Raw genomic sequence first — 12,159 nt, 5'->3', positions numbered from 1 at the left:
TCTCTGCAACTAGTGGGCATCCGTCTGACCGCAGTGTGAGCCCAGCGCCCTGGTCTTCCGGCCCTTGTACCCTGTATGGCCTAGCACCTGCAGACTGATGGTAAACTGGCTTCCAGGAACGCTACCGAGAGTAGAAATAAATGGCATTCTAGTCTCTTGAATCATTGTATTCCTCTGAGTGTCAGTTCCAATTAGAAAGTGGGAAGTGCAGGTGATAGTACTAGGAGGCGAGCGCCTCATGGATCCCACAATCACACTGATGGGTGTTAGCTCCATTTGGTAGAGAAGGGGAAAGATAACACATTGAGCCCTTGACCAAGGTGGGTCATCAGCTGGTTGAGTGAGCAGCCTGAGTTTAAACCGGGATTCAGACTGTGCGCAGGAGCCCTTCTTGGCTGCTTCCGCACACAGGTTCCAAAGTTCCGGGATCGTGTATCCTATTCCGTCCCCCCCGCCGTGGGTTCTCCACGTGGATGAGCTCCCGGGCCCTTCCCGCTGTGACACCCCCGGGTCTGGCTCCACCTTCTGCTGGCCCGCAGCTCGGCCCAGAGCCTGTCCAGGTCGTCGATGACAAGCTGCCCGCTGCGCCCGTCTCCCGGGCCCCGCGCCCGTCTCCCGGACCTCCGCCTTCCCGCAGAGCGCGCGCCTCCGGGGGCACCTGTCCCCCGGCAGGGGGCTGTCTCGGTTCCTCGGCGCCGCCCCTCGCCCGCGGCGGAGTCCCAGCGCCCCTGGGCTGGAGGACCGCTGGGGCGCCTCCGGGAACTGCGCCGCTGCCCTGCGCACCCGGCGGCTGCGGGCGGGCGCGCCGAGGGGGCGCTGCTGAGGGCGCGGCGCGGGGGGCGCGCGGGGCGGGGCGGGACGCGGCGCGGCGCGGCGCGGGGCGCCTCGAAGGGCACGGCCGAGGGGCGCGGGCGCTGCCGGAAGCTGGGGCGGGGCGCCCGCGCGGGATGCGGTGAAGGGCAAGCGGCGCGGCAGCGGCGATGAGTGCCTCGGCAGCCACTGGGGTCTTCGTGCTGTCCCTTTCGGCCATCCCGGTCACCTACGTCTTCAACCACCTGGCTGCCCAGCACGAGTGAGTGGGCGCGCGCGGCGGGGGTCGGCGCGGCAGGAGCCCCAGCAACTTTCCGGATGGGGCTGAGCCGCAAACTGCAGGGCAGAGGTTCGGCGGCCTCTAGGGCTCCCGGCGGCCGGCCGGAGGAGGGGAGGCGCCCTGAGTCGCGCGGGCCGGGGTCCTTGCTCAGGCTGGCATCCTTGACATTCGGCGCAATTCTAGGGCCAAGTGCTGGGCGTCCGCTCTGTGCCAGCACCGTGCCAGGTATCCGGGGTTACAGAGGTCAATAAGGCAATGCCCCTGCCCTTGAAGTGCCCAGGGGGAGGGGTGGGGGCCGTACACACACCAACAACTAGGAGCTTGACTGTGTTACCTTGGGCCATGCCTCTTTTGGCAGGAACGTTTCCATGTATGGACACACACATACTTGTCATTTCTTATTAATTTTAGAAACTGTTGTGAATGACAAGCAGAAATAGCCCAGAATGAATTGGCAAAGACCTGGGTTCTAGGCCTGGCTTTGGCACTAACCTTATGGCCTGGCCTCAGTTTTCTGGTCTGTCAAATGGCCTATATTTGCATCTTATTGTCAGGATCCAAAAAGACAGTGAAGGGTACCTTGTAGTGTAGGAGGGGGAGTAGGGCAGAGAGGCAGGTGCATGCTAAGGAAATGGGTGAGGCCGAAGGAGGCAGCATATGGGTTTGGTTCAAACCTTGCCTCTCCTGTATGAGGGGATCCCTGGCCAATCAATGGCACCAGGCAGTGGCGGGCCTGCTTGGGCAGTGGGAAAGGGGCCAGACCTCTGTCCCTGCTGATGTTCCTTGCTGTCTGTGGAGCGGAGGAAGTAACCTGTTATGTTTCCCATAGCAGTTGGTGCTAAGGAAATTGCATCAGTCTGTATGCTGCAAACCCCCTCCAGACCTTTAGGCTGCGGAAAAGTGTCTGCCCACAGGGCGGTGACTTCCTTCTCTTTCACTGCTGGGGCCACCACTTACTAACGGCCTTATCCAGAGGGCACCCATCCATACTGAGTGCTCCCTGGGCATGGGCAGTGACAGCCTTCAGTCTGACCCAGTCTTGGAGCACAACTCGTGGAAGAAGTATCTCTGAGCAGTGAATGTCACATGTTTGTGAATATAGTGCATGGGGGACTCTGCTCTTCTAAAATGGCATTATGGACAGTTCAACAAATATTTGAGTACAGGAGTGCCTGTCGTGGCTCAGTGGAAATGAATCTCACTAGCATCCATGGGGATGCAGGTTCAATCCCTGGCCGCCTCGCTCAATGGGTTAAGGATCTGGTGTTTCTGTGAGCTGTGGTGTAGGTCGCAGGCATGGCTCAGATTGGGTGTTGCTGTGGCTGTGGTGTGATTCGACCCCTAGCCTGGGAACCTCCATATGCCGTGGGGGCAGCCCTAAAAAGACAAAAAAAAAAAAAAATTTGAGTACATACTATATGCCTGGCAGTGTTCCAAGTGCTGGGGCACTAGCTCTGAACAAACCACAAGGGATGGGGGAGGCACATGATGTGACAGACCTCAACATGTAAAATGAGGCATCAAGAAAGAGTGACTGCGAGGGGGCACTGGTGGTCAGGGAAGACTTCTTGGAGGAGGTGACATGAGCTGCAGGAAGACGCGGGGACAGAGCTTTCCGGGTAGGGGAACAGGGAGCAGCACAAGGAGAGGGACATGGCTGGGTATGGGGGTATTTGGGAGGGAGGGCGGCGCAGCTTATGGAAGGATTGCATGGCTTGGAGAGGATCTGAGGATGACTCTGAGATTTTGGCCTCAGCTAGGGGGAGGATGGTGATGGCATTTGCTGAGTCCACACTGAATTATGTATCGTGGTGTATTGTTGAACACATTTGCTGAGCCCTGCGGAGTTTTGAATCATTGGTTCCAAGCATTCTTCCCATCCTCCTGCAGGTTAAAATTCAAGGAGCATCTGACTCCTCCCTCTTCTTTCTCCTCTCCCTCCTTCCCACCCTCCCACTGTCCCCAGCAGCATAATTCCCTGGCTAGGCTAGCATCTGTTTCCTCTTTCTTGTTCCCCCAGCCCTGGCCCTCTCTGACCCAGACCGCGGCAAAGCCTCCCACGGGTGTTCCTGTGCCCCAGTGGGCATTTCTGCCTCAGCCCCCCAGCCCTGCCCGCCACGCTGCTGCTTCAGCCACGTTGGACTCTTCTGTGCCCCTTGGACCTCGTTAACTTCCCTGCCTCCTCGCCATTGCTCCCACTGTCACCTCTGCCCGGAATGCCTTCCTCCCTGATGTTGATTGGTGAGGCCACACCTGGACTTTATAACTCACAGCAAAATGCCACCTCTCCCTCTTCCAGACTCCCTCCAAACAGATGTGATCTATCAAGCGTTTGGTTGTGCTTTTCCCATAAGAGTTACTTTCCTGGGTTCAGTACTTACCTTCCCTGGGCGTAGCTCTGCTTAGTATTGTCCTGCCCAGCCCAGGGCCTTGTAACCTAGTGGTTGTCCTGTTAGGTTGGCATTTGTTGAATTAGTGGAAGCTCCCTTCCCACCAGACCTTTCCCGAAAGCCTGAAAAACAGAAAAAGCAAATTAAGTCAAGGGGTCAGGAAGAGGTTGGGACCTCTCTCTCCCTCTCTCTCTCACACCACACACCCCACGCATTCTGCTCACACTCATCCATATCTGACCCCTCTCAGCAGCTGTCTGTTTGTGGAAGGGCCTCAGTTACCCCCACCCCAACATGCACATCCCAAGACCAACAGCTCTTCCACCCTTGGGTTAGTCGCAGCCCTCACCCCTCCTCTCCACCCCTCCTCCCTGCCGGATCCATTTCTCCCTGTTCCGAGCAGGTCCTGCGCTTGACTGCACTGGGAGACACAGATAATCTGCTGCCCCAGTTTCTCTTCATTGTCCTCCGCTCCCCTAGAGGGGGGGAGTGTGAAAGGACACCACGAACCAGTTTGCCCTGCTCTCTCATAGCCCAGAAGAGCACCAGCTGTGTGAGGGTGTTGACTGTCAGCCTAGGTCCTTGGTCGGAGCAGGGATGGGGGTTGGTCTCTTGGCCACTACCTGCCCACAGCTGTGATTAAAATGTCTATCAGCGTACAGAGCACACCTAATCTCTGCCCTCTTCACAGGATGCTTTCGCCCAGCATCATGTTCCTGATCCACATCAGCTTCCTCTTCCATCCTCTCCTCCTTTGGCTCATCCCTATAGGAGGAGTCCGGAACATCTGCTGGGGTCCACCGCTGGAAACCTATTTCAGTCTCTTACCTAGACACTGACACGGTCGTCTTCATTCTTACCATAGAACTGTGTCATCCATCCATCCACCCGCCATTGACCATCCATCATCTGTCCATGCATCTGTCCATGACCATCCACAATCCATTCTTCCACCCATCCATCCGTCATTTCTCCTTCCTTTCCTCCTCTCCCTTTTCTCCCTTCCCTCACTCATCCATCAGTTCTTGAACCCCTCAGCGGGGGGCCTCAGGCAGACTTTCTGTGTCATACTCATCCAGGAGTCTTGAAAAAAAAGTTGCCTGTTTCCAAGTCCCACCCCCAAAGTATTTTGATTCTGTAGATCTGGGGTGGCATCTGGAGATCTGGGTACTGCTGAGGCCCAGCACACCCACTCCCGGACTCTAAGTGGGGCCTAGGGTGAGGTCCTGGGGATAAAGCTTCCCTGGACCTGTGACCAGTCTCCTTGGGGCCCATATACTTACAAGCAGAGGGATCCTGACTGAGCTCTCTGACATCGGAGGAGGGTTCTGACTCGTGCCTAGTACCCACTCTAGCTGTAGGTGTGTAGAATGAACGTCAGCGTGGGTTTGTCCCTCAGCTCTTGGTAGATGTGGGTGGGCTGTGGAGTCTGTGGTTGGAGAAGGGTAATTTCCAGAAGTCCCAGGGCCAATGACAAGGGTTATCCAAAGGTCCTCTGTGATGGCGTGGAGGCCTCTCAGCGGCATGGTGCTCGCAGCAGCTCTCAAGGGCCCCTGAGGAGGCCCTAGGGTATTAGGCCACGGGAGTGAGCCAGGTAGTGCTTTGTCTAGAACCGGATGCCCTGTTGGTGGAGGTGTGAGAGAGAAAACATCTCTGTGGGACTGCAGGTGACCTTCTGGGTGAGAGTTCAGAACCCATTGAGATAGGTCCCTTCCTGTAGACAGGGACCTTTCTTTTTCAACCATAGAGCCTGCTACATAGGGGTGTGCAACCCATTTTTCCTCAGTATGTTTTTAAATTAATAGACAGATGGTGATGGAGTTCCCATTGTGGCTCAGTGGTAACGAACCCGACTAGTATCCATGAGGATGTGGGTTCGGTCCTGGCCTTGCTCAGTGGGTTAAGGATCCTGCAGAGCCGAGGCTGTGGCATAGGCTAGCGGTTGCAGCTCTGATTCGACCCCTAGCCTGGGAACTTCCATGTGCTGCGGGTGCGGTCTTAAAAAAAACAAATACATACATACATACATACATACATACATAAAATGAACAGATGATGAAACGACATGGCTTTCCTAAGGTCACACAGTTAGGCAGTGGCAGAGTAGGTACTAGAACCCTGGTCTCTTGACCGCTAGCTCCACTGAGCCTCGTGTCCTTGTGCTGCTCTGCTGAGGAGGGGCTTTGGCCCCTGGTCTCCTCGGTGCCACACCCTTTCCCAGGAGAAAGTCCAGGGGCTGTGTCCATCCTAGCCTCGCCTTGTTTTCCTGGGCATGGGGTTGGATGCTGGCTTCGTTTCCTGGGTGTAGGGGCTGCCTTCATTCTGGCCTTAGGTCTGGCTCAGCCTCCTTGGATGGGCCTCGTGTGCTGCCCTTGGATTATATGCTCGGCCTGTGGCCCTTCCTCCTTATCCTCTTAGAAGGCATGTATGACTGCTGCGTGCTCCCTGGAACTCCAGCTCAGGGTTCCCTGAGGGAGGAGGCAGATCCTGCGGTTAAGACCTGTCAGCCCCTGGGAACAGGGGCTTGGAAGAGCAGGGGTGGGGATGGAGGTGAGGATGGTGGAGGGGTGAGGGGGTGGGGGTGGGGGTGGGGGAACAGCAGCAGCAGGACAACGGCAGAGGGAGCTCAGACGCGTTGATGGTGCAGGTGAGCAGGATGATGGGAGAGTGAGGACTTGGTCGCTCTGGTCCCTGAAAGTCACAGCGTCGGCCTGGAGGGGCCCAAGTACTGCAGATAAACTTCACTGACTTCACAGTGCTTGAGGTGTAGGCTGAGGCAGAGCTGGGAGAGAATGCATTCCATAGTCAGGAAATTCCATGCACCCGTGTGTGTGTTTTGATAAGTGACCACTTCCCTGTTCTGGTCGTTGCAGTTCCTGGACAATCGTAGGGGTTGCTGCCCTCATCCTGCTCCTAGTAGCCCTGTTGGCTCGTGTCCTCGTCAAAAGAAAACCACCCCGGGACCCACTGTTTTACGGTACGTCTTCATGGGAAGGAAACCGTTCACGTCCACTTTACAGCACAATGCCTGGGCTGCCACCACTTTGCTTCTGTGGCTGTGAATGCTCCAAGCCCACGGCTAAAATGTTGGGAAGTGTGGGAGGATGTCCATGAGACGTAGCCCCCCCCCCCCAAGCTAATGCTTCTCCCACGCTGTGGACCCCACCCTCTCCCATCTGGGATCGTGGTAGAAGGGGGGTCACTGCCGGGGCCAGGCAGGACACCCCCTGTTCCTTGCCCCTGTGTCCAGCTATGCTCTGACCCTTGACCTCAGCTCTTGTACCAGCTCCTTTCTGGCTTCCTGCTTTCAGCCTGCTACTTGCAGCTCCCTCTCCCTGGCGTGGAACTTAGCTGTTCAGCGCCTCAGTCTCCATAGCTGTGTAATGAGGAAGATCATAGTTCTTACCACGGAGGGTCGGTACAAACATTCGCTGTTGGTAAAGTGTTTAGACCACTGCCTGGCAAAATACCCATGTATGTAACATAAGTAAAACCACCCTTGCTGGAGCATCTGTGGTGTGCCTGGCATGACTCTGAGCACATAAGCAGTATCACCACAAACATCCCCCCTGTACAGATGAAGAATCTGGCTCAGAGGCCTAAGAAATGCGATCGAGGCCACGTAGTCGATGAGACGGCATTGACCCCTCCCAAACCCATGCTCTTCCTCGTGCCATGCTGCCTGCCTCCAGCAGAGCTTCTCCTGGCCTTCAAGAGCTTCTTCTGTTGGGAACTTCGCTGGGCATTGTATTTATCTTGTTTCTGCTTTAGTAGTGCTGCTTCTCTTGTTGTACTACAGCAATGAACATTTAAGCTTTATTGAGATATAATGGACGTATAACACTGTGTAAGATTAAAGTGTACAAGGGATAATTTGATACTTACGGATGGTGAAATGATTACCACAATGAGGTTATTCTCCTTAAACTCCTCTGCCTCACATAATTACCATTGTGTGTGTGTGATGAGAACATTTAAGATCTGTTCTTGGAGCACCTTTTGAGTATACAATTCAGTATCATTAACTACAGTCACCCTTTTGCTCATTAGCTCCCCCAAAATGTATACCTCTTATAAGCAGAAGTTTGTACCCTTTGACTGATATCTTCTCATTTCCCTCATCCCTCCAGTCCCTGGCATCTATCCATCTATTCTCTGTGTCTTTTTTTTAAGCTCCCCCTCCCCCCACAGCACATGGGCATTCCTGGCCTAGGGGCTGAAGCTGAGCAGCAGCTGTGACACATGCTGTAGCGGTAGCATTGCTGGGTCCTTTAACCCACTGCTCCAGGCAGGGGATGGAACCTGTGTCTCTGCAGCAACCTGAGCCCATGCAGTTGGATTCTTTTTTAAAGAGGTTTTTTATTATGATTGATTTACAATGTTCTGTCAATGTCTGCTGTACAGCAAAGTGACCCAGTCATACATATACATACATTCTTTTTCTCACATTATCCTCCATCATGCTCCCTTACAAGTGATTAGATATAGAATTCCCTGTGCTATACAGCAGGATCTCATTGTCCGTCCGCTCCAAATGCAAGAATTTTCATCTACTAACCCCAGAGTCCCAGTCCATCCCACTCCCTTCCCCTGGCAAACACAAATCTGTCCTACATGTCCATGATCTTTTCTGTTTTGTCGATATATCATTTGTGCCATATGTTAGACTCCACATATAAGTGATATCATATGGTGTCTTTCCCTTTCTGACTTAACTTCACTCAGTATGAGAGCCTCTAGTTCCATCCATGTTGCTGAAAATGGCATTATTTTGTCCTTTTTAATGGCTGAATAGTATTCCATTGTGTATATGCACCACATCCTCCTAATCCATTTATCCATGTGGGCATTTGGCTTGTTTCCATGTCTTGGCTATTGTGAATTGTGCAAAGAACATATGGGTGCATATCTTTTTCAATGAAAGTTTTGTCTGGGTATATGCCCAGGAGTGGAATGCTGGATCATATGGTAGTTCTATATTTAGTTTTCTGAAGTATTTCCATACTGTTTTCCACAGTGGTTGTACCAATTTACATTCCCACCAACAGCATAGGAGGGTTCCCTTTTATCCACACCCTCTCCAGCATTTGTTATTTGTTGACTTGTTAATGATGGCCAGTTTTTTTTTTTTTTTTTGTCTTTTTTTACCATTTCTTGGGCTGCTCCCATGGCATATGGAGGTTCCCAGGCTAGGGGTTGAATCGGAGCTGTAGCCACTGGCCTTCGCCAGAGCCATAGCAACACAGGATCCGAGCCTCGCCTGCAACCTATACCACACCTCACGGCAACGCTGGATCCTTAACCCACTGAGCAAAGGCAGGGATTGAACCCGCAACCTCATGGTTCCTAGTCAGATTCGTTAACCACTGAAACACGAAGGGAACTCCAATGATGGCCACTCTTTAACTGGTGTGAGGTGGCACCTCATTGTAGTTTTGATTTGAATTTCTCTAATAATTAGTGATGTTGAGCATTTTTTCATGTGCCTGCTAGCCATCTGTGAAATGTTTATTTAGGTCTTCTGCCCATTTTTCAATTGGGTTGTCTGTTTTTTGTTGTTGTTGAGTTGTATGAGTTGTTTGTACATTTTGGAGATTAAACCTTTGTCGGTTGAGTTGTTTGCAAAATTTTTCTCCCATTCTGTGGGTTGTGTTTTTGTTTTTTTTAATGGTTGCTGTTGGATTCTTAACCCACTGTGCCACAGCAGGAACTCCTCAGTTCAACTTTTTTAGATTCCCAATATAAGTGAGATTTTGCAGTATTTTTCTGACTTATTCACTTAGCACAATGCCCTCAAGGTCCATCTGTGTTGTTGCAGCGAGCAGAATTTCCCTTCTTTTTAATGGCCGAATAATATTCCATTGTATAAAATACCACAATCTCCTTCATCCATTCATTCACTGATGGACTCTTAGATTCTTTCCCTGTCTTGGCTATAAACGTTTACTGTCCTTGCTCATGGGTCTGCAGGTTGGCTGGGGCTGCTCTGCTTCAGGCTGTGGGTCTGATTCAGAGCTGTTCCATGTGTCTCCCTGTTCTTGGACAAGCAGCTCCCCGAAGCATGGCAGATACAGAGGCACAAGAGGGGCTTGTGGGAAAAGAGCAATGCCATGTAAGGCCTTGACTTGGAGCTGGCCACCATCACTTCCACACACATTCTGCTGGCCAGAGCACGTAATATGGCTGAGCCCATTGTCAATGTCTTATGGAATATTCTTGGTGGATCTTGGCAAAGGAGGGGAGGGAAAGAAAATGTAAGTAACTAATTTTTCCCAATTTGCATATAAAAAACTCCAAAGCTTAGAGACATGATGTAACTTACCTAAGACTTGACAGCCAGTCGGTAGATGCACTGGGCTTGCCTGAGTTCAGGGCCCGAGTCCTTTTTTGGTTCCTACTCCACCTGCCTTTGATCTGACCACTCCCCACCTTTGCAGACTGGTCTCCTGCTATCATTTTCCCTGCCAGCCCTCCCCGCTCCATGGAGCCCACACTTAGCCGCACGTATGTGCTTTGCAGTTCCTCAGGGTTGAGACCCATTGCTTCTAACCTTCAACCCTCTATCCTTACCTCTGTCACTGCAGCCTCAGGGCCAGGCTGTAGGCCAGATCTCTGCCCCTGGAGGGCAGAGACTGTCCTTGTCATCGCTGACACAGCATCGATGACTGCTGGTAGGACAGTTGAATGATCGTGTGCTGAGTGCCTCCTCTCCTGGAGGACAAACAGTGGCTGATCCTCTGACGGCTCATCACTGTCAGCGAAATCTGGACCAAAGGCCTACAAGGAGGCACGAAGGCAGGGTCTGCAGGGCAGGAAACGTTGGGACTTCTTTCTTCCTTCTGGGGAAAACGTAAACACTGCACTGCTGGCTGTAGACTCAGGGCACGGCCAGCTTCCTTTTCTGTGAATCAACCTCCCCCATTCTCCTCTCCATTTCTTTTTTCACAGCAGTTCTTATAGTCACTGTCAGATTTTTTTACTATCCATGCCGGTCACATAGTTTGACACTGATTTGTTACAACTTGAAAATTCAGCTTTAGGAGTTCCCGTTGTGGCTCAGCAGGTTACGAATCTGACTAGTATCTCTCAGGTTGCGGGTTCCATCCCTGGCCTTGCTCAGTGGGTTAAGGATCCAGTGTTGCTGTGAACTGTGGTGTAGGTCACAGATGCAGCTCGGATCTTGCATTGCTGTGGCTGTGGTGTAGGCCAACAAGTGTAGCTCCAATTTGACCTCTAGCCTGGGAACTTCCATATGCTGTGGGTGCGGCCCTAAAAAGAAAAGAAATGCAGCTTTATTGACAAACTGCCACCATTAAATCTGATCACTCACTGTTTAAAAATTATTACTTCTGAGCTATTTGTTGCTGTTTTTTTTTTTTTTTTTTTTTTTTTTTGCTTTTTAGAGCCACACTCATGGCATATGGAGGTTCCTAGGCTAGGGATCGAATTGGAGCTACAGCTGCCAGCCTACACCACAGCCATAGCAACGTGGGATTCAAGCTGCGTCTGAGATCTACACCACAGTTAAGCAATGCTGGATCCTTAGCCTACTAAGTGAGGCCAGGGATCGAACCCTCAATCTCATGGTTCCTAGTTGGATTCTTTTCCACTGCACAATGACAGGAACTCCTGTGGCTGGTAATTTTAAGCCCATTGAGAAGGTTCTTACAGCCTCAGTGAGATTTTCTAAGATGTTATGGCTTTCCTTCTTCAATATTCACTAGTACCATCTTGTATCCTTTTTAAACATCACTCGCCTTTCTTCTTAAAGTCACTGTCACTTGCCTGTCAGCCGCGGTCTGTCTTTAGGATCTCCAGTGAGCGATAAAGCAAGCATGTTGGATGCCCTGTGAGTCGGACTGCTTGGTAATCATTGAGCACATTATTCTGTGCTTCCTTGGCCACTGGTTAATGGTTTTCTTCCCGCCGCCCAGGTGTGGCCCTGGCAGCACATGGAGGGAGGGGAGGATGGGTAGGGGCAGCCTGGTAGAACCCTCTGGGACCGTCATTGTCTGCCTTCATCATCTTCTGCCCCCTCGCGAGTGCCCCCTCAGCGGTGAGGGGGAGCCCCGTGACACAGGCAGAGATCCAGCTGCGTGCACAGGAGGTATGTTCTGTTAGTCCGTGTTGGCAATGTGTCTTGCCAAGTCCGTGTTTCCACAGTGTCTTCTGGAAAACATTAAAGGAAATCATTCCTGGCAAATGCCAGGCATCGTCTCCCGAGCTACAGCTTTTTAAACGGCTGCTTTCTTTGCTGTAGTGTACGCGGTTTTTGGATTTACCAGCGTGGTGAACCTCATCATAGGACTGGAACAGGACGGGATCATTGACGGGTTCATGACGCACTATCTGAGAGAGGTACGGGCTTATTTAGCGATCATGAGCCTTACACCAAAGGGTTGGCAACCCAAACAGCATTGCTCAGAGATGGGATCCTTCCCTTCAGGATAAGCAGGTACCACACGTGGTATTTTATTTACTGCCAGAGACACAGGCACTTATTCATGTGGAGAGTGAAGCAAAAAGTTAGGATTGGGTGGTGAGAGGCAATTTGTTCAGTTTTACAGCTCCTTCCTCACACCTGAACCCTCACCTTTCTCCTACTGGTGTTCAATATAAATGAGGGACTTTCAATGGATTTAGCCTCTGGGCACCTATTGTTATCGGTGCTCTCTAGGA

At 52.0% G+C, this 12,159-nt stretch overlaps 1 protein-coding gene across 6 annotated transcripts in view; it reads left to right on the top strand.

The window, feature by feature from the left end:
• The first annotated feature begins 926 nt into the window (after positions 1-926).
• Positions 927-12,159, top strand: part of TM6SF1 (transmembrane 6 superfamily member 1) — a 29,329-nt gene continuing 18,096 nt past the window's right edge. For 5 of the 6 annotated variants that reach the window (XR_014810412.1, XR_014810413.1, XM_001929144.6 and 2 more), the window contains exons 1-3: positions 927-1,072; positions 6,354-6,457; positions 11,741-11,838. Coding sequence is in view for 3 of the 6 variants with exons in the window: in XM_001929144.6 (XP_001929179.1) it covers positions 981-1,072; positions 6,354-6,457; positions 11,741-11,838 (294 nt within the window). In the remaining 3 variants the exon portion in view is untranslated. The remainder of the gene's footprint in view (positions 1,073-6,353; positions 6,458-11,740; positions 11,839-12,159) is intronic. The other variant, XM_084968542.1, reaches the window with a different exon arrangement.

This window comes from Sus scrofa, chromosome 7, assembly GCF_054392235.1.
Source record: "Sus scrofa isolate SSC_HxYL_T2T_F1_AM1 chromosome 7, Sscrofa_HxYL_maternal_Yorkshire_Landrace_v2.0, whole genome shotgun sequence".
NCBI classification, from domain to species: domain Eukaryota; kingdom Metazoa; phylum Chordata; class Mammalia; order Artiodactyla; family Suidae; genus Sus; species Sus scrofa.
Note: the sequence above shows the minus strand (reverse complement) of the source record. Positions and strands in the feature narration are given on the sequence as shown.